The sequence below is a fragment of the Plectropomus leopardus genome, chromosome 3 (genome assembly GCF_026936395.1).
Source record: "Plectropomus leopardus strain MGB_pleo_1.0 chromosome 3, ASM2693639v1, whole genome shotgun sequence".
NCBI lineage: Eukaryota > Metazoa > Chordata > Actinopteri > Perciformes > Serranidae > Plectropomus > Plectropomus leopardus.
In genome coordinates this window covers 32,086,418-32,109,163 of record NC_142178.1, presented here as the reverse complement: position 1 = coordinate 32,109,163, position 22,746 = coordinate 32,086,418, and the positions used below count along the sequence as shown (strand labels likewise).

Sequence of the window (22,746 nt, the reverse complement as noted above, 5' to 3'; positions counted from 1 at the left end):
GGTCTCGACTGGTCTCAATCAAAAATCCAAAGTCCGAGATATAACTACTTTTTATCCCAAGACAAGACCCTCTCGAGACCGGTCTTGAAGTGCAAGATAACAACACAAGAAAAGACATGCAAGACAGCACCAAAAAAGAGACAAACAACTATGATGTCTGTGTGTCTTGTTCCTATAAAGAAAAGGTGGATGGGGCCTTTTGCATGTGTGTGCCCAGGGGATCAATTGCCTAATTATATGCCCATGAATTTACCTACTCCTCTTGTGTTGTGAAAATGAGAATTTCCATTAGTTGCATGAGCAAAGAGATGACCAGGGTCTCTGCCAGTGTAGTCCCTACCAGTTGGCGATAGAGGTCAGTAGAAAATATGCTACTCTACGCACCTGTTCATGCAAAAAAAGTGGTTGTGGGCTTTTATTTTGAAGGCAGATCGTTCGTTTTCCTGTAATTTTGCGCCTTAACGGTCCTTACTGAGGCTCCTCTGACCCACCGGATTTATCTGTTTCCATTTGACCGGGCTTTCATTCACAGCGGGGTCCATATATGCTGCAGTCTGTGTGTGGAGTAAGTACTGGACCCTGACAGAGAGACAAAGAGAGAGAGAGAGCAGATGAAAGAGAGTTATCAGCGGCAGAAGGAGAGGGGAGCGCAGACACAGGGGAGGGTTTTTTAAAATTTTCCCTTTTTATGGTTCTCGGATCATAAACACTTGAGGACTTTATAAACATGCACCTACTGGGAATATCTCTTTTACTGGCATATCTTCTCTACACCAACCTCGCCAGCGACTTCAGCCAAAGCGACTATGATGATTATTACGAGCAGGAGCAGATGGACGAGCCGGTAAGTTTAAGAGAAAGTGAAGCTGAATGCGCTCAGCAGCAGACAACATGTGCAAGGATATTTCACCTGATTCTGTCAGGGAGGCGCTCCAGGGACCGCCAGGGTCCATCATGTGGTCTCAGGGGTCCAGAACCAGAAAGTCAACATGTAATCATCTTCATTCTGGTGTCAGTGTGATCTGCTGAATTCCTGAGAAATATGTGATTGCTACTATACTATGATATACTACACTATACTACACTATACTATACTATACTATACTATACTATACTGAAAACTGGAGCAACATCACTTTTCTTGTGCTGCTTCCAGATGCCTTTGACTTTATTTAAACATTTGAACCCAGAGCAAATTAAAAAAAAAAACATGGAGAAAAGGCAGTGAGCAACTTGTTAAGAAATGTTCCACAAATTGCAAGAAATTATTAAATTGAAAATAAATACATTTTAAAAGCTAGGGAAATATCTAGGGTAAAAAGAAACAAACCTAGGGGAAATGTTTCTAATGATCATAATTACATTAAAATCCTTAAAAACAATCTTTAAAATTTATTATATTTTTTGAGCACTTTTTCTGGGTCATTTTCTTTTTTAACTTCCCTTTTCCCCACTTTATTATTTTTTTTAAATCAGGCAGTTTTTGTGTACTTTTTCATGAATTTGTTGCAAATTTTCCTCAAGGTTTCCTCTGTCATTGCTCATTGTCTTCCCATGTTTTTGAGAGAAATCATGCCAATTTGTGGGTTTCAAAGGGTTACATCTATTGTAAGGCTAGTGGGGATGTGCAGCTTGGGCTTAATGGACTGCCAGGGATCCTGAGATGATCCCACTGTGGTCCATCACAGCAATTTGAATCAGAGCTGAGGAGTCTCTAAGGCAGCTGTCAATCATGTCAATGACTGCTGGTGAACTGCAGTAAAGCTAAGCAGCGCTGATCATGAATCAGGATGCATCAAGATGCTGTCATTGCGTATTTAATGCCTCACTGGTAATGATAAGCTGTTCCATTAGTGTGCATTACAAATTAGCGGTGTGTGGTTCCAGAGAGGCATTTAGAAGGCAGGTGGTTATAATGAAAGATGCTACTGAGTTGCATCATGATTTTGATGATTTGTTTTTTTTCTCTGAACAGTGGAGTGCCTTGTTTAATTATTTAAAATTTGAACCAAAAACTGTCCTCTTATCTCACAATAATACACCCATACTGCTGTGTCAATTACTAGGTAACATGGTAAATACTTATACATGTGGGCCTGTACCAAAATAATGCAGACAAATAACCCCAAATGCCCCTCTGCGCAGCAACCAAATGGCACTAAACTGTTAAAATGTGGCAGGAAAACACTCAGTTTTACTCAGTCAATGTTATCTCGGTTCACTTTCCAAGTCTGTGTGTGTATATGGCTTTGGACAAGTGAAAACAAAAGGCGTGTTAGTAACGGTCAGTGCTCAGAACGAGAAGCCAAAGCCAGATCTCTTTGAGTGTATTTTCCTAACTGATTGTAATCATCTGTTCTGGTGTGCAGGGTATCAAAGGTTTAGTCTGAGCGTTTTCTGCTGAGCATCTGGATCCCAGGGGTCAAGGACACAGAAAGATACACAGATTTTTGTAAAACTAGCTGTTTATTGTTTCCCACACACAGAAGGTAACACTGATATTTACTGGCTTTTATGAGCTGGTTATTGTCAAGTTTTATAATAAGAGTTGGATTGATGCACCATTGAAATAATTTCTTTAATGTCATGCCAGAGCAGCAGATTTGAATTGAACTGAATTGCTATAGAATCTGAATGAGAGAGGAAGGAAAACAGCGAGAGAGAGCAGTGAACATTTTCCAGGGGGGGAGGATTAGGAAGGAGTGTTTTCAAATTAGCCAGAGAAAAGAGCCAATGAAGGCAGGTGTCACAGAGGTCAAGTGTGTGTGGCTGCATGTGTGTGTGTGTGTGTGTGTGTGTGTGTGTGTGTGTGTGTGTGTGTGTGTGTGTGTGTGTGTAAGGGGGGATAAGTACTAAGCAGTAACATGCAGTCATTTGATCACAGTGGACTCTTAATTGGGATGATGAGTTTTTTTCACAGCTTCTGTCTTCTACCTTTAAAGCTCTCACAGTGAGGAATTTAAGAAACAGCTCTGAAGATAATGCAGTGGTAGGAATGAGGCTTTCAAACTACCGTTTAATCTGCTTACCACACATGAAATGCTCGCTCTATGCTTTTCTTCAGCTTGATGCAGAAAAGATCTCAGTTTCAGCCCAAAGTCCCCTTCAGCCTTTTCCTAAGCCTTCAGTTTTTTGATTAATTATGTAACTAAATACAGAAATTGGCATATGAGGTGTGACAGTATGTGATGCTTGCATAGTCATTTTAAATGTCTTCACTTTTCTATTTAGGGTTAATCAACTACTGCTTGGTGTCCTTGTTCCATTATGGCTTTGTTAATGCTGTAATTTAATAGGTTGCGGACATGTTCTGTTCTTGTTTATTCTAGTTTGAGCATTGATGTTTAAGGGGAACTCTAATTTTACACATTATTGTGTTCACAGGTTTTGGAGAGAATTACTACATACATGAAAAACATATACAGCCTTTTGTGGCTCCAGAGGGAGCTGTGTGAAATATGATAACTCTAATAAGTTTAAAATTGAAAAAAGTGAGCTGACCAGACCTCTGTAGCTCGCTCCTCATTTCTGCCGAAGGGCAGAGGCTCCAGGCTGAGTGGTCAAAGACAGCCATCTGCAAAAGATGATGGCATCGATAACATGGACCTATGCTTTGTTAAATTTTGACAGAAATGTTTTGGTGACATGCTCACCAAAGATATTATCTGAAAGGTTATTTTCTCAGTTTGCTCATCGCAATTATCAAACACGACATGCAACAAACATTTTTTTTTTTTTAGTTAATTGTTAATTATTTGTATGAAGATCAGCGTCAAGTCCGCTATGATTTCTTTGGAAATGTGATTGAACTATAATTTGTGTTCATCTTAATTTTTTTTTAAAAAGGACAACAATTTTCTTTCTTTTTGGTATACAATGTTAAACTTAGAAGATGGGCTGTTTTGTTTGTTGTGTTTAACATTGGTTTTGTTGTAAGTATGTTTGTATACGTGTGGACTCACAACTAACACAATGACTGTGACATTGTCTATCAATCCAACCCCACCAACAGTGGGATTTTTAATACCATCAAAAATAATACGTAGTGCACAGCACACACCAGCAGCATCCAGTCTCTACTGGTGGAACAGGCAGCTGTGGTGGGGATTATGTTGCAGGACTGTAAAAAGCCAGCCAGCAAAGTCAGAGAACCAGATGTCTTGTGCTGGTTTGGGTAACCACAGGGTAACATGCAAAAAAGTTGTGTAACAGGTAAAAAAACATATTTATATATAAACTACATACGGGTGGAGACATCAGAGATGAAAATAATTGTTCTTTATTTTCAACATTTAAATCAATGAATATTATGAATATTCTGCACAGCAACCTCAGCATAGTGCATCACAACATTTATGGTGAGTGGTTCTGCCAAATAGGCCACAGTTAATTATTTGAATTAATGTTATATGTTACAATAGCAAAATGAAAATAGTAAAAACTGACCATAATGGGTCGGGGTAGGTCCAGATTTGACTTTAACATAAATGTGCAAAAGGTATTGGTTCTGGTACTGATTTTTCTGGATTAGCAAAACTGGACCCATGCAAGACTCTGCTGTCTATGTGCATCCTGTTATTTGTAATAAATCACATTAGCTTGACTCCAAAATGTCAGTATGACTTCCAAACCTAGAAGAACCTATGTTCAGTTTCTGACAAACATTGAATGTACTGTATGTATCAGATCAGCAAAAACACTGAATCAACAAATCTGTACATGGTTCAGTCTATCCTCCTTGGCTTGTTTGACTTAATACATTTGGCTTGTTATGGGGGGAAAATCCCCAGTCAGCTTCTTCAATGAACCTTGTTAAGTGCCATTTGTCTTCATAACACTTTTTGTGGTTCCTTTGTCTTTTAACTCTCCTCTGTGTTTTGCTTGGCTTTCTATATTATATGTAGTTTTCCTTTTGACCTCCGGGATCTGCTCCAGAACATTTTCTTGGTTCATTGCTTTGGAGTTTTCTGAAAAGAAGCCCTACCGACCTACCGGTCTTTCACCAAATAGTATTTTGAAATAACAGTGATAGAAGTAGTGCTTTACAGAAACTTCTACATGAAGTACCACACGTCGTAATACTGTAAATGACAAAAACTTTACAAAGAAAACAAAGTGCTCAGTAGAAATCTGACTGCAGAGGCAGGGCGTCTGCAAAATCTGCACTGCCAAAGTTTTCCATCTGTTTTAATTGTCCACACCAGCTAACTTCAGCAATGTTGAAGTTTATGTTTATGTTTAGGCAACTCAAATCACACGGAAAAGGTCTTGGAAAGATTGTGCTCGGCAAGACATAGCAAAACTCAATGGTGACTTGATGCAGAAGACAGAACACAAACAGTGACCTTTGGTGTTGAATTCATGTGTGTTGTACACCCAACCATTGACCCTTACCTCCTCTGTACAACTTGTTGCCTTGGTAGTTAAAGGTCACACTGCAACCTGCATTGGGATCAAATGATGCCAGTTAATCATAATGGGACGTAATTCGTAGGAGGCAGGGTAGACTAAATTGTCGTGTTTTAACCTGCATTAAATGATGGTTTGGCTCATTCGGACAGAGGGCAAGGAATAAACATTAACATATTATCAGGTTATAGACATGGTAGGGAACAGTTGCCCACTGTACATATTCAGCACACATGCGGCAACATTAGTATTCATCTGGAGTCATGTGTCTGGCCACCCTATGAATTTAGGTCCAATATTTTCTCCCTCTTGGTCTGAGAGGGAAACATCTGGCTCTTTAGCTGCTAAACAACAACCTAATAGGTGCTAAAATGCTCTATAGAATCGAAGGGGAACTGCAGAGAGGGACAGCTCTGACTCCCCACCAGATCAGCAAACTTTCTGTTGCTGCTGTTTCTTAAGTTAGTCCTGGTGCAGTTAGACCTGGCGCTGCTGCTGGCCACCAGCCTGATGTGACACTTGGTGCTTGAGGGTTTGCTCAGGCCAAATTCGAGCTGCTACAGTTGCAGACTGATGGTCTGAGCTACTGCTTGCTCACCTGCAGTCCATGGTAGTGGGAAAAAAGTGAAGGGAAGGTAGAATGGCTAGCTAGCTAATTTTTGTCTGATTTGTGGTTTGGTTAATAAAGATAGAAGTAGGGGTGTCCGGATCTGATCTCAAACATCAAAACGGGATCTGGAATATTTAATAGAGCCTGAGCCAATCCTTTATTTTGTGTCAGCTGTCACATAGGTGTTTTTACTTTTATGCACAGCAACACGTGAAAACACACAAAAGCGTGATCCCTGTATAAAACTGTAAAAAAAAGTAAAAAAAAATGAATGCACTGGGACACTGGGTTAATGTATGAAGCATGCGCATTAACTCATGGTTGTAGCAGGTAGATTTATTTGTCATTTTTTAAACAAAGTTTAAAAAACGAAATGACATTTGTCATTGATCCTACATCTTTGGAGTTGAAGGATGAGTTGATTAAAGTCAGCAGCTACTAAGAAAATCCCATCCAGTTGCTTGGGCATGTTGCTGCTGGTGGCATCATTCAATTCTGGTGGAAGGTGGCTTACAATACAATAGGATGAGTGCCTTTTCCAGATTTCTGCCTACCAAAACTTTAAGTGTTTGCCAGAGCAGCCATAGATGTTTTTGTTGCCTTTATCTTAACCACTGTATTTTTCATTTTCTTAGCTAACATTTCAAGCACCTATTAACTATATCCATTCATCTAAAATGTTAGAGCATGGCTTCAAAATTGGTCGGCACTAATAACAAGTGCAAATGATTTGCAGTAAATAGACAAAAACATGCAACTTTGAAGAAAGTCTTTTCACATGTGCTGTTTTTTCCATCAGTGTTTCCTTGGCTAATATAATGATCAGTGGTTATTTGAAATGTGAACTTTCCAAACAGATTTCGATGCTGCCTATGATAACGAGCCAAACAAAATAAAAAGTGCCAAACAAAGTGGTACTGCTCAGCAACAGATTTAGGATATATTTCCCACTGAGCTTTTTTTAAAACCGCCTTGGTGCTCTTGTTTCTGCACTACAGACACTTGTTCATGTTGATGTTAGATTTTCCATCAGAGTGAACAGAAACAGCGTGTAATGTTCCAGGGATGAATTTTTAGACTACTTTTGGTTTACCCTCCAGGAAACCTTTGTAGTGTACAATATACTGTGGCCAAGCTAGGATGAAAAATCTTCCTCCAAGTCAAATATTACTGTTATCTTTGAAACTCAATGATGGTTTAAAGTGATGATGGTTTCTGGCAGGTCTCTGTAGCTCACCGGAAAGTTACAACCTTCATGTTATCTGTAGATGACCCTTAACTCTGTCGACAGATGGATTTGGTGAAATACCCGACACAACGCCAGCATCTCTCTCTCTGTCTCAACGTCTCTCTCGCGCTCTGCGGGTTTATGTTGCTCCATCACTCTTACTTCATCATGATGAAGATGACTCGGAATAGAGCAGCCTTTATCCTGACCCAGTCACCACATAATCTCTCATCTCAGTTTCTATTTATTCTCTACCCAACTGTTTCACCCCTCTCTCTCTCTCTTTCCCTCTCTCTCCCTTTTTGTCTTTCTTTGCCTCTCGCCCATATTTCACAACCCCCTGGAGTCTGCAGAAGAATGCAGTGTGTAATTAGCAATCATTTCGAAGGAATTTTCTGTGATTTCTCTGTGGACCGTCCAGCTCAGTCTTCCTGCTCTGCCTGAGTGTTGAGATACATGTCCATCGGCTCTAAATACCAACCATGTTAACTATAAATATCATCCTAAAAATGTGCTATGTTCTGTCAGATTCAAAGGGTAGTAGGCAGTGTGGTTCTGTTACGCATGTGTTTGACTTCCTTATAGTTGCTGGTTCAAGAGAAAATATTTAAATTTCAGGTATTTATTCCAAAAAGCCCTTAAAAGCCCTGACATACCAAGCTGATGGTTGGCCGTCAGTCAAGTGGATAAGGAAAAACACCCACCACAAAAAACCCTTTAACGAAGAAAAAATGTTATAGAAACCTCAGTAAGAATCAAGAAGGTCAACAAACAGACTTAAGTCAAAAGGGAGTGAGAGGCAACTTGTTATAGAATTCAAAACGACTTTTTTAGCCATAGAGCTCTTTACCAGAAACAGTTTTTTCTGTTTTTCTGTTTTTTCTGTTTAATGTTTCATTCTTTTATTGTGTTATTGTTTGGTAGCGCACAGTAAGTATTATTTTCTGTTTCCATTTTTGAATGACGAATACAGACGACCTGTCTGTTATTTGGAGAGTTATTTTATCTCACTAGTGTGTGCTAGTTGGCTAGTCTTTGCAGTGTGCTCATGTACAACTGTTTTATTGAGACACAGTCAATGTGAGGTCACACAACAGTCGGCCTTCATCGCCACTAGTTATTTGATGTGGGTTTGGTGTGCCTGGCCTCTCAGATGGACAGGCAAAGAGACAATATTTTGGTAATAGTTTGAGCAATCCTGATGAGACATGAAGAATCTCAAAGAAACTGACTACAGAAAGTAGCAGAGGCTGGAGTTTACACTTTCTACACAAGAATATGCTGATCTTTCGTAATCAGTGTCACAGTTAATGGATGAGCATCTGTGCCAACCTTTCATTCAACTAACCATTGTAAACACAATACTGACACGACACATTTAAAAAGTTGAATATTGTGAACATGTTCAACAGTTGTAGGGCTGTCATGGGGAAGGAATTTTCACACTGTGATTAAGGATAGTTTAACACTGTTTTTTTTTTCCAGCTGAGAAACCAACAGGATCATCCGACATTTTTTGTCAAAACAGTATATCCATTCAACCTCACTTCCAACCAGATGATGGCACTAATGCATTAATTGAACCCATAGACTAAATGAAGGGGGAGTGAGCAGTGCCACAGTATATGTAATTAAATACCGTCTCGTCCACCACCATCACAGGAGATCAGAGGAGCTTCAACTTATTTCAGTCAGGAGGGAGTAATATAATCTTCTTCATCTTTATTAGGCAGCCAGTATATGGATAATTTCCTGACAGTACGTACATTTCCTGAACAATACACAGATGCCAGATTTGGAAATTATTTCTCTAGAGCAGCGTGGGTGATTATGAATTTATGTATCTGATCAGGTACCATATGATTTTTCATCCCCTACCCCAGTAGAGGATGCACTTGTTGGGCTTTATTTAATTCTTTTGGGAAGACATCTTGTACCTTTTCTTAAAAGTGTGTGTGATTTTTTTTGCCCATAAAAAGAGGAATTTCCGTCTGTTTAAGTCCTTAAGAGGTCCTGGACATTTTCTTATTTGCAGGCTTCGGTATGCCAAGACTGGATGTTAGACACAATTATGCTGTTTCTGATGAGTTTCTGATGCAAAATGGAGACAAAGAAATATTGGATATTTATACTCCATGCGTGATTCTTGTCAGGGCAAACTGATATTCTCCCAAACTATGGGAGGCAATGTGTCATAAACTCACATGTTGCATGGTTTCATAAAAAAATTTGCCCATACATGTTGATTTACATCTGCGTAGTAGAAAATTTCTGCTGTGCACGGACAGGTGGAAATCCACCACACGGGAACCCTATGTGAGGGCATCTCTAATGTCTCTTGCTGTGCGTCAGCACTCATTTGTAATATAAATCTGGTGCATTTAGAGTGAAATTTGTTAAAATTAAATGGTTGTGTATGTGTCTGTTTTAAGTAGATAAAATAATATTGTTGTCTTGGTTCTTGTAGGGAATTTTCTGTGATTACAACTGTCAAGATGTTACTCAGGTGACACACTTAATCTTTGCCAATGTCCTGTCGTACAGTGGTGGGTATCCAGCTCATTAAAACACAGTCTGACCTGTACAGAAGTGTGTGTGTGTTTGTGTGTGTGTGTGTGTTTGAGTTAATCTCCAATCATTGAAGATGGAAACCAGGTGGATGAGATCACTCCCTCTCTCTCTTTTTCTCTCTGTCTTTCTCTTATTTCATTATTCAGAGCTTAAAACGACCAAAGTTACTCTCATAAGCCCCAATTCTGTACTTCCCTACCACTTCTGAAACAATTAGAGAGTGATGGCAACAATTTTGGCTGAGACAGAGGAAGAGCAAAGCCTCTGTAATCATATCTACCAACAAAAACATTACATTAGATTGCACAGGTTTACCTGATAAATTGCCAGTCAGTGAGACTCCTTTAAGCTTTGCATTAAAATGGATAAAAACGATATAATTTATGCCTGGTATACACTTCACAGAGACAATATTTGCATAAATTAAAACATATTTAAAAAAAATGTTTGCTGGTCCTTAGTTTTCTTGTTATACATGCAATGGGAGATTTCGAAGGAAACAGCGAGCTCCACAAAGTGAAGGATGGGAATACATTACAGAGGGAGAATTTATGATATTCCCCAAAGACCTTTTTTTCTCCCCAAAGAAGATTGTTGAAAATACATTAATACACACTAGCATTAATTTTTTCAGTTGGTCTTTAAATGGTTTGACCAGGCCTTAATATTCTATTGCTGTTTGTGTCAAAGGGCAGAAAAAAGTGTCATCAGAGCATTCAACATGAGCCAGGTCTCTGTCAGCATGAGTAGTTTTAGATTGCTCCATTTCTTTTGGATAATCCATAAATAAATGCAACAATGTTCTTTTTGTAATCTTAACGTCTGTCACAGGACTGAAAGCCTGATAAAACCTAATCCAAACTGATGAAATCTGATAGTCATCCTCCCTTTCCCTCCCTTCTCTCTTTTCATACCTAATACATCTCTCTCATTCTCTTCTCCATACCTGACTCACTCCATCTGTCTGCATCTGAAAAATGTGTTGTTGAATCAGTGAATCAGTGGGAATTTATTTATAGTATGTGGACCTTTTACATATATATAAAGTGGAACTACATATTCCTCAATGTACTCTTCCATTTATGCACATAATTCACAAAAAAAATTATCACATATATAAACATATTTTTCTTAAAACAACTTTTAGTACTTTCTGAGCACCTTCTGAGTCGGCCCTCTGGGACTCATTTTGGTCGGACCACTTTTTAATGCAGGCCTCTTTGACTCTTGATGCTCTTTGAACTCAAAGCATGTGAGGGCTCATTCAGAGTGTTTTGACATCTGAAGGTTAACCTGTTGGTGTCGGACCCTGCAAAGACTGACCTGTAGACCTCACCAGTTGACACACTGTGTTTTAGGCTGCGTGGGTCTGAATGGGAGGGGGTTGAATGGGAGCGTGAATTGGACTGAATTGAAGGTGAAAGGGGGTCAGTGAGGATAGAATGCATAATGAAATGAGATTGCCAGAGCTGAGAGGCCAAGAGGCAGTATTTCTACTAAAAACATGCTGTTTAGAAATTTGTTCTACGGAAAACATGAGACATCATCCAGCACTGGGGATCACTTTTATCATGTGGTTAAATATATTCACATATAGACTTTCTCCTTCACGGTGACCCTCACAATTAGTCATAAAATTTAACATTGATGGACAGCCATAGCCATGGAGTCAATATTGTGTGGGAGCAAATCTGCCAGGGGGTTTACACCCTTGATTTCCACACACCAATAGTTAATCTTTGATATGTTTTTTTGTTTAACTCTGCAATTGTGTGTCTTGATTTTGTTGGTAGTGTGTGTGGTGCATGCGTGGGAAATGTGTGCAGGAGTTGTAAAGATGCATAAAAAGCAAACCAAAGAAATAGAGCAACATAACATAACCAAAGAGCGTCAGAGAGATGTGCAGCAAAGTGGAAGGTCAGCCAGAGAGGCGACCAGCTGCACCTAAATAACCTGGAACACCCTCAGGTGTTCCAAGTTGCCCTAACGATCACCTGCCTGCAAAGAGAGAGCAGAGAAATCACACAGCACAGGGGACAACACCCCATCACAAAACACTGAGTACATTAACAAGCACGCAATATTCCAGTTTTTGCCCTTATTTGGAAAAAGACAATATTCCTCCTAAGCTGTTTACATGTCTAATGAAAATTAATCTTCCACTGACACTCTGATTTGAATGCACTCCATTTAACATGCCCTTACATTTCATTTATAACATCAAAATAAAGAGATTGGCTGTAGCTGCTGTTTATTCTGCTACTTTGCAACAGTATAGGATATTTTCCTACCGGTGATGGACTTGTTGGGCTCTATATCTCAACCTCAGCCTTGCTAAGTGTTGGCTAGTTAGTTTGTGCACAGTACACTGTTAAATCTTTTACAATGTAAAAAGACAGGAGGCTGTGTGTTCCAAACTGCAGTAAAAACCACAATTAAAACACATAATTCAGAATATTCATTCCCAAATAATGGTGTTAAAACCAGAATAATATATCACGTCTTAATTGGAAAATGCTAAAAATTGAAATGCTGTTTAGATGACCTGCATCAAATTTATATGTATCTGTCCCCCCAATTCATATTTTAAGTACTGCCTTGGAGTGATGTATGGGTCACAATTTTCAGTTTATTACTCAGGTCTGCTTTTGTCACATGGTCCAAATGATTGTATGCATGCTGTTTTTTGAAAAGAAAGTATATCTAGGCTTATAACAAAATATGTAAGTAAACTCCACAAACCACTGCAAGTAACACATGACTGCTGTTCTCACCTTACTTAAATGTTGAACTTAATCATCAATCACACATTAGAACATGAGGACACTGCTGTTCTCATGTGTGATTGATGATTAAGTTCAACATTTTAGCTACTTGCCTTCACTCTGAAAGTCTAGCTGGCAGTCTGTCATGTTGGGTGAAAACTGTTTGACAAGCAGCCACATGTGCAGCAAATCCCCATTGTGCACAGATCAATCAAACTATAAATGATTTAGTCGGGTGTACATAACATGCTCACATAGGCCATCTCTCACATGGGAGCAGGTGGATGTCAGAGTCAGGTGACTGGGACAGGTGAAGAAGCTTGAGGGCATCTGGTGGATGGATGGAGAATGGCAAGTCTAGAGAGCTCCTGGGAAATGCACAAATAGTGGAAACGTGTCTGAATTGAGGTACAGAGAGGCAGAGGTTGTGTCAAATGGCTGCTTTGTTTTTCTTCATTGCAGGGCGCTCTCTCCCCGTGTAGTTTATCTTTTGTATGTGACACTGCACAGTTATTTTGGCTTGTGTACCCAGTGTTCCTCCTTATCCAAATAAGGAATAACTCATTCTTTGGTGCTGCAACAACAATATCTAAAAGCAGGATTGTTCAGAATTCTAATCTAATTTGATCTAATGTAGTCTAATTTTATTTGATCTAATTTAGTCTAATACAATCTAGTTTAGTCTAACTTAATCTTCTCACATCTTTTTCATTGTTCCTTTGTGTTTTTCTATAACTGTACCTTTCTCTCTGACCAATGGGGGGGGGGGTAATTTCTATTTCTGTAAGGAGTTTCAGATGTCTTCTTTGTGCGTAGGTGTGCGTGTGTGCATGCGTAAGAACAGCTGGTTTAACACTTAAATTCTGCTGCACAAGAAAGGTTTGAATCAATAGGCAGTTAAAATTTATATGTGATTGAAACTGACAGCGTTGCCATGGCATGATGTGTGTTTGTGCGTGTGTATATGTGTGTGTGTGTGTGTGTGTGTGTGTGCTTGTGTGTGTCATTACTTACACCTGCATGTGCAGGCCGGAGTGTAAACATTTCTGCGTATGTCTGTGTGTGGATGTGATTGTCCCCAGCACTCGGGAGCCTATAGCCTAATACTGAAAAACAACTGTACTGGTATTCAGTACAACAACGCTCCCTTTCATGTGATATTGCTTAATAAACTTACTTATTAAGTCTTAATCCAGATGAAAGATTCAGAGTATTTTACTTTTAGCTATTTTCATGATGATCTGCCCATTTTGAATTTGATCTTTGCAATGGAAAAGATGGCTGTGGCTCAGAGGTAGAGGGGGCCATCCTCTAATGGGAAGTTTGGCAGTTTGATGCAAGGCTCCTTCAGTTGACATGTCAAAGTATCCTTGGGCAAGATACTGAACCCCAAATTGCCTCCAATGCTGCGCCATCGGAGTGTGAGTGTGTATGAACAGTTACTGAGTAGCAGGTGGCACCATGTACAGTAGCGTCAACCACCAGTGTGTGGATGTGTGTGCGGATGGATGAAATTTACATGTAAAAGCACCTAGACCGGAAAAGTGCTATACAAGCGCAGTCTATTACGTTTACATTTTGGCCTGATGATAGTGCTACATTAGTCAGATTAATGATCATCAAAAACCAACAATTTTATCCACCTGGTACTATGATTTCACACAAACTTCCTAGAAATCCAGCCTTCAGCATTCTCATTATGTGAGAGATGAGTCGAAAGAAAAACTATTTTCAGCCTCCATAATCACTTGAGACTGATGGCTTGTGTCCATGTGAGTCTCTAACTGTTTACTGTTGTAAGGCATTTAAAGTCTGAAGCTGTTTCGTGCTGTAAACATGTCAGGCAGCATCGAATGACATCAGTGGGTGTTGTTATAGGAGATAGCATGCTATGGGTACACACTGGCGATCCCGGTGTAAACTGTCTGTGTGTGTTTGTGTGTCAGGGAAGACACACGATCAAACACTTGATTGTTAAACAAACACACAGCCATGATGAAGTTTTAACACACACACACACACACACACACACACACACACACACACACACACACACACACACACACACAGAAAGGAAACACAAACTACTGACTCTTGGTGGGACCACCAAGTGAGTGGTTTGTTTGGCAAAGAAGGGCCATGGTTACTGACTTTACATGCTTTTGCAATACACACACACACACACACACACACACACACACACACACACACACACAAACATACACACTCCTCAGAGTGAAGCATATTTAAGTATATCTATAAGCATTAAATCCGGTACAGACTCTGTATCTGAGAGACTTTGGATTCTAATGTTTGTTTTCCTAAACAGCAAGATCTGTTTCTCGGCTGTTATTTTTGGGCCTGAAAATGACAAATGTAAAGAAACTGATCCAAACAGTATCAGCAGGATCAAGCCAAGAACATCTGTGCTGCCCTCAAGATATATCTCGTTGGAACTGCATCTGTCAGACCATTAATATCTCAGAAGGTTTTTAAATGTTTTGTGTCACTTGGACGTGAACACAAGAACTTGTAAACTGGAGGTCTACAAAGTTTATTAATGCAAGGTCACTAGTATAAAACCACAGACCACTTTGGATGATTGGAGGTTGGGGAACTACAGCAGTAAAGCTGTTTTGCAATCAGATGAGCACATGCAAAGATTTAGGAAGTCTAGCTTAAAACATTGACATATTATCACTGTATAAAGGTAAATAGTACATATTGGCAAACAGTTATTTATGTACACATGAGGCAGAGCAATATTAACATTCATCTGGAGTCATATCTCTGGTTGTCTAAAAACGAAAGGTGACCGAACTTTTGTGGTGGCAGCTCCAAAACTGTGGAACAGTTTTTTTTGCTTCATATAAGATCAGCCCAGACTCTGGAGAATTTAAAGTCATTGCTCAAGACCCACTTCTTCTTGTTGGCCTCACCTCTCATATTTGTATTTGATTAATTGTTTTGGTATGCTTGTTTTTACTTGTGCATTTTATACTGCATTTTATGTATTTTTATTGATTATTTATTTTGTTTCGTATATTTGTACAGCACTTTGGTCAACCTTGGTTGTTTTTTAAATGTGATATATAAATAAATTTGACCTTCACCTTGGTCACCCAGGATTTTCCACACATTTATGTATTTGTGGGAGCCTGCCACGGTATCGGTATTTGCCGCCTCATACCTTTTTTGAGCTTTACCAATAACTTGGAGCAATGTTGGAATATAGGGTACTGTGTGGTTATTCATTGACATCACACTCTCGGAGTTCAGAGCATATGCTGGGCAATGACGGAGCAGCAGAGCACCCGGCACAGTGGAAGTGAAACTAAACCGTTTGTACATTCATAGAAAAAGAACTCTCTTTCTCAGAACATCAGCCCTCTCATTTTAGTGTTTTTTAGTTTTAATGAAATGGACTGACTTCCAATGGGAACCGTGCATGCCACTGTGCAGTGCTGGATGTAAACTGTGTAACAGCAGCAACAGAAAGTTTGCTTTCACTCACCTCTGCAGCACCTGCTCCTCAAATCCATCAGTCTGATCAGCTCTGATTTATCCAATGGCAAACCAATTAGCTGATCGTCTCTCCACCCTAAAACAAGACCAGCAGATTGTCTTTCATGTTGGTTCATCTGTGCAAATGTTTTATTTTTTTTCTTTTTTTAATAGCATTGGTGCTTCCAATGCTATTGAATATGTGTGGTATCATTTTAAAGACAAAGTAGAGAAAAAATATCAAAACATCAATACTTTTGACAACTTCACAACTTACTTTGTCTCCTTTGGACAAGCTGTGCATAATCTAATCTAATCTAATCTAATCTAATCTAATCTAATCTAATCTAATCTAATCTAATCTAATATAATCTAATCTAATATAATATAATATGCCGAATAAATAGTCTTTGGTCTCAATAAAATGTGATCATTATGTCTCAAAGGAACTAAAGAGCTACTTTCAGTAACAGCAGTGGACGGAGTTGATTTGCATATAAAACATTACATTTATTTTATTACAGTGTCTTAAATGGTTAATATAACGTTTTAAGAAGCCTGTGGGATTTCCGTCCTTTGATGTGCTGTGTGTTTGAGTATCTGACAGGTCTTTTCCACGTCTGCTGTGTCTGAGTGTTTTACCATCTGTGCTGAGTTCCTCAGCTAGCAGTGTTTTGCTGGCATTGCTTCAACTTCTGAAAAAAAAAAGTTGTGTTAGATGGGTGTATGTGTAGGATCTGCTGTTAAATTTGTTGTTAAATGCATTTTTTTCTCACTTTTAAATATTTTTCTGCATATGTTGCTGGTCACCAATCAGGAAACCCTCTTGATGTGTGCCACAATATCAGCTGCTTTTCTTCATTGCACAAAAATCTATTTTATCTCCTCTCCTACAAACAATTAGATAATCCTGCCAGTGTCTCTGAGAAAAACACAATGTTCTTGGTATAAGAACACCAGTCTAACTTGTTCCATTATTTTTTGATGATACTGTCATTCATTATACCAGAAAACTGTCAGAAACAGAGGAAATGGGAAGGAAACAACAAAGAAATATGAGCATAGGAGTTAATTCTTGACCTTGGAAACAGAAGTTTGACAAAAAACAACTAAACCCACGAGCTACTCTCAGTTCTTCCCAGAGATTTCCACATCTGATTAACTTTATCAGCAGATGGGAACTGCACAGTTGCAAATGACAGAGCAGTTCTAACTCCTTTGATCAAGACTGTGAGATGCAGTTGACACTGCTGGAAAAAGCTAGATAGTGGATTTTTTTTTTTGTCATGCAAAAATCTCTCAATTGCACAGTTGTGTTATTTAACAAAATAAGCTTTAAATTCTGAAACTAATGCACTTCATATATATGTTTTAGCAGTGGAGATTGACCAAATGCATTGGCTTTAGAGCTCATTAAGACTTCAACATATATCTGGATATTTGAGACATTCTTCAGACTTAAATAACAGTCAGGACTAATTTAGAGTATCCTCTTGTTTTTAGACAGCTGAACAGTTCGTTTTGGATTTGTGAGCAGCAAGAAATCTCCTACAAACGAGACAGCAGAGAGACAGAACTCTGTAGATGTAAATCCTGGGTCTTTTCCTGGAGCCTTACAGTCAGATAACGGCTGTGTGGATAAAAAGCTCAGTCAAACCTCAGACGAGTCCCCAGACAGAGTGGATGAGTGTCAGCTGCTGACATCATGCAGTAGAAGGTCATTCTCTGGTATCAAGCTTTGAGGTGTGTCATCATCACAAATATAACCTGAGCTGTCTGACGTGTGCAGCTGTCTGACAGCTGTCTCACTTTTAATCTGGCATTTCAGTGTTTACATTTGTCTAAAGCCTGTTGCTGTCTGCTGCTTTTTAAATGTCTAGCGATGCTTTCGCACCTAACCTGTTCGTGTGTGTTTGCCTGTTTGGTTGGTTGGTTTGTTTTGTTTTATGGTTGTGTGAAGGCTGTCAGCTGAACTCTAGAGTGGTATTAAACAACAGAGATCCACCTTTTAAAGCCATCTTGGTCTGTTTTTTTTCGAACTCTGCTGCAGTGAGTATGGACTGAAGCTCCAGGCTGAACCATCATTTGACAAATCTCATCCATATCTTCCATACATAAGCAAGCTCTTAAGGAGGATACTGGAAGATTGTTGGATGGTTAGATGATGCTGCTCTTTGACTCTGTTGAGCTACGTAGATTGAGCATAAGATTGGATTTACAAAACCATGGGGCTGAAACAGATACAGCTGTGCCGCGCCACTTCTGCTTTACTCCATGGCTGTCGTGGAGACATGATACAGTTGACAAAGGTGAGATCCAAGGAGGTGTCCATCAAGACGTGATCTACCACGCCAACACAGTCTTGAGAAATGGTATTATCCTTGAAATGAGTTATTTTGAACTTGTTTTGTGGGGAAACATTTATTACCACTCAGATTTTTGTAGATATATAACAAGGCACTCAACGTTGATATAATATGTGCATTCTTACTATTTCACACCACCTCTCCAGACACTTTAAATGAGATGTGTCACATTTCGTTGCAAGGCAAAATAAAAGACTGTTGGAAACAAATCACATCATAGATTTATCCTGCAGGGCTCTTCAGTGGAATTCATATGACATTGAAAGTGATATGTTTAAATTGAAGCTCTTGCATTGGGACAAATATTTGCCAAGCAGTGTCAGTTATGTGTAAAGTTATCTAATAATCTAATCCAAATGATGAAATGTGCAGAGATGTTTACTCCCTTCTGCCTCTCTTTTTCTTGGTATTGCCCCGTTAAAGATGTGATCTGGATATGTATATTCTAGTTGAATGTTATTAAAATCCAAGCCAAGATGGTCTGTTTCTTAACTGAGTGTAATCCCAGACACACACACACACACACACACACACACACACACACACACACAAAGAGACAAGCAGCACTAAGCGTATTACTCAGAAAACAAAAAACTTCATGCTCTATGGCAGCAGTAGTTATTCCCTTTACTGATCATATTAGTCACTCTTATTCTCTTTTCTTACTCTCTTCTGCAAATGATCACCTAACAAAGTCCACAAGCTTGCATTCATGCACCTTTGCCATCTTGCCACAGGTTCAGCCAATAATTCTCAGTATACTTTATAAACTATGTGAGAGTTAGTGTTTGTGTATTCGGACCAAACTGTCATGCAGCCACGTGCAGAAGACACTGCAATAAATGTTGTGACTTGTTTACTGTGACGGATGATGATGTCAGGGTTCAAGCCTCTGGATAGCTGATTTACATGGTGAACTGAAATGAACTACAAATACTTTCCTCTAAGTTTAGACATAGATCCAAAAACGTCAGCCATGCTTTTGGAAATTGCAGCAATTTAGCACATGCACAGTGTGAAGTTAATCGGCTAAAACATGTGAAAGCACCAATAGGGGAGCATTCAGGCTCAGCAGTGTTAATGTTCAAAAATAGTTTCAAACCTACAAACCTTTAAACGACCAGGAAACATTAACAGCAGGAAGGACCGTAATGGCGAATGTGGTCACTTCAGTTGTAAAGTGCTGATTAAACTCAGTCAGTCCACTGAGTCTCCAGTCAGCTTTGCAATGTGTCGTCTGGTCTTAAAGGCAGGAAGCTGTAGTTCCTCGGTCAGGTGACAAGCATAGTCCTATTTAGAGCTGCTGCATTCTCAATTGTTTGTTTCGGCTTCTTTGAGCCAATGTGACCACAGAGAAAAGCCTTTTTCCCACGTGAAGGGACAGTGTGTGTTTTTGTGTGAAAACACTACTCGTAACACACTAAGAAACACAGAGAATCAGGGGAAATGGAGACAGGACACATACAGAAGGACACACACGCACACACCCACGTACACACAAAGACACACATGCATGCACGCATGCACACACATGCATAGATATACAGAGGAAATCCAGACAGGTCATACTCATGCAGTATAGGAAATAGTCTATGCAGACAGCAACACATACACAAAACATGCATATGCATTTAGAAATACATAAATAAACACGTTGTGTCTTGTAGGAAAGGGAGTGTGTGTTATCTTCAATGACTAGTCATTGTTATCTTCAATGACTGTAAATAGACTTACAGAGGCTCTAAAATACAATGAACTGCTTCATTCTCAGTTTTTTTGAGTCAGTGTGTTTGTGCATGAGAGAGAGACAGAGACGGCCTTGCTTGCAACAGTTGTATTGTTTTAGTCAGAGTGAATGTTAAATTGCTGTTTATCATAAATAGTACAATGGCATTTATCTAATTGTATTGAAGGACAGGAAGTGAGATAACATTCACATACTCCGCTCATACATTTGTCACAGAGGAAGAATTGATTATTTGTATTGTGAGCTGAGTCAAAACTTTGGACAGTAATGCCGCTAGTAAACGTCTTTCTGTCTGCCAAATGAAGGATTACTTTACACTCATTTACTCAGACTGTCTTAGGGTGTACAGTAAATGTACATCATCTGATTTGCATAAATATCAGAGCCTACTTATTCCTACGTCTTATTCTTATCCCAGATTTTTGTTTTTGCTGTCCTTGGGATTCTCTTAACTATGTACCTTGGTATAAAATATTGTCTCTTTCTTCTCTTTTCAAATTGAGTTGCTAATTTCATCACTTTTTCATCAAGTTTTGCTTTTGGATTGCCGCTTCACCTTGTTGATGTTATTGTTTTATGTCTGAGGAGCTTGAAGATTAAAATAGTTAACAATGACATCACTGGTGCTGCAGTTTGTCCTAGTTGTTGTGGGTTCTGGAGCTTTTTTCTAAATGTGAATCTATGTTTAAGTCAGCAGTTCATGTTTGATGCTGCAACATCAGAGGGAGTGCATAACCTTATAGACAGAGGGAGAGAAAGCAAGAGGTGTTTTTTTTTGAGGGGCAGAAGTCTGTCTGTGTGATGCAGTGTTCTGTCCAGTTTTCCCATGACACGCATTACACACCCGAGAAAACCTTGGTTGAACATAAATAGACATAGCTGTAAATGTGTGTAGGAATTTTTTACAGGACTTCATTATATAACCTGGATTGGGACTTGTTCTAAAGTCCAGACTTTACTTGGAACACAGATGTGAGACTACTTGTGACTTGGAAAACAATAACTTTGTGATGTGTTTCTCTGGTACAACAGTGTGTTTCTTGATCAGTCAGTACTTGAGTATTTAAGTTGTGTATTGATAAAAAGTAACAGCAATATTCTCAGTAAAGGTGTCAATGTCTTTTTCAGGATTCTTCTCCAAAGCCAGACATGGAGCAGAAGTTGCGTTCAGCCTCCAGTGTGGATGAACTGATGAGTCTTATCTATCCTTCATACTGGGCCGCTCTGAAGTGCAGATCCAAACTTTCTGCGGCTGCCTCCTCAGCCTCCAAACTCTCTCAGCGGCCACAGCATCGCAGACTGAGGCCACTGGCTGATACAGAAGAGCCAGCATTTGCTGCTGCCTACCTCAACTTGGATGCCCTGAAAAGTATGTTTTTACTGTCTTTTGATTTAATTTTTTTTTCAGACTTGCAAAGATTTGAATTGTGTCATCTGAGATTTACAGTAAAAAGGAAAACTTTGTGCAGAGCATATTTATATGTATTTATTTCAAACTTTGCACAAAGTGCTTACGATTTTGGTATATCTGTGGCTGCACACACAGGGACAACGATACATAGTATATCAGGAAGAATCCGTTTATCTACACACAAGCATGGTTGTGGTGGTGGTCTGACTCTCTGTGTGTGTGCAGGTATAGAGTCGGAGTGGAGGAAGACTCAGTGCATGCCCAGGGAAGTGTGTGTCGACGTGGGCAGGGAGTTCGGGGCTCCCACCAACATCTTCTATAAACCCCCCTGTGTGTCCGTCTACAGATGTGGAGGATGCTGCCACTCTGAAGACAAACAATGCAGGAACATATCCACTGGTTACCTCAGCAAAACTGTAAGCACATTTCTCTTCTACTTCTTTCTGTTTCATTGTGTGCTCAAATATTTATTTACATATATGGTCATCCCTCACATGAAAAAAAAATGCAACACAAAAAGTTTTAGAAGATGTTTCGTTTATTTTTTTACTTTTATACTATAATTTAGAATGCTGTTCACTGGTTGTTCCAGTTTTGCCTTTGTTTTTCTCCATAATCTCACCTTGTTGCACTCAGCTAACATGCTTTTCTAACTATAAAGTAAAAAAATCTCTGTCTGTTCTTGCCATTAGTCTGTATGTTGTTTGCATATCTCCAAAACGGTTCATCTGATCCTTTTCACATTTGGTGGGTATATTGCTGGGGACCCAAGGACGTGCAGTGTCAAATTTAGTGCAATTTCGACATTCAAAATGTCAATATTAAAAAATTTGGAACAATCAAGTGAACAATCCTCTGTGCGGTAGCAGGGGCAGGGCCTAAGGGCTTCAGGGCTCTATGGACTTTATTCACTTTATTGCTCTATATACTAATGTTCTAAATGAACTCTTCTTCACTTCCCGAAGCCCTGACAGGTGGGCTTTTGGGGTTAATTTAGTGCTTTAGGAGGCCTGGGCCTTTCTTCTAATTGGAAATGTTGGTATTTGCAGTGATTGGAGGTACTCAGATTTTTATTACATTTTATTACATTTATTACATTACACAGTCCAAAGACATGCAGGTCAGGTTGATTGGT

The 22,746-nt window shown here is 39.3% G+C and overlaps 1 protein-coding gene across 1 annotated transcript in view; it reads left to right on the top strand.

Annotated features, from left to right (window-relative positions):
• Nucleotides 1–482: 482 nt before the first annotated feature.
• The window catches only part of vegfc (vascular endothelial growth factor c), a 48,922-nt gene continuing 26,658 nt past the window's right edge, over nucleotides 483–22,746 (top strand). The window contains exons 1-3 of the mRNA XM_042485461.2: nucleotides 483–844; nucleotides 21,329–21,569; nucleotides 21,837–22,027. Of these exons, the coding sequence (XP_042341395.1) occupies nucleotides 728–844; nucleotides 21,329–21,569; nucleotides 21,837–22,027 (549 nt within the window). The 5' untranslated portion in view covers nucleotides 483–727. The remainder of the gene's footprint in view (nucleotides 845–21,328; nucleotides 21,570–21,836; nucleotides 22,028–22,746) is intronic.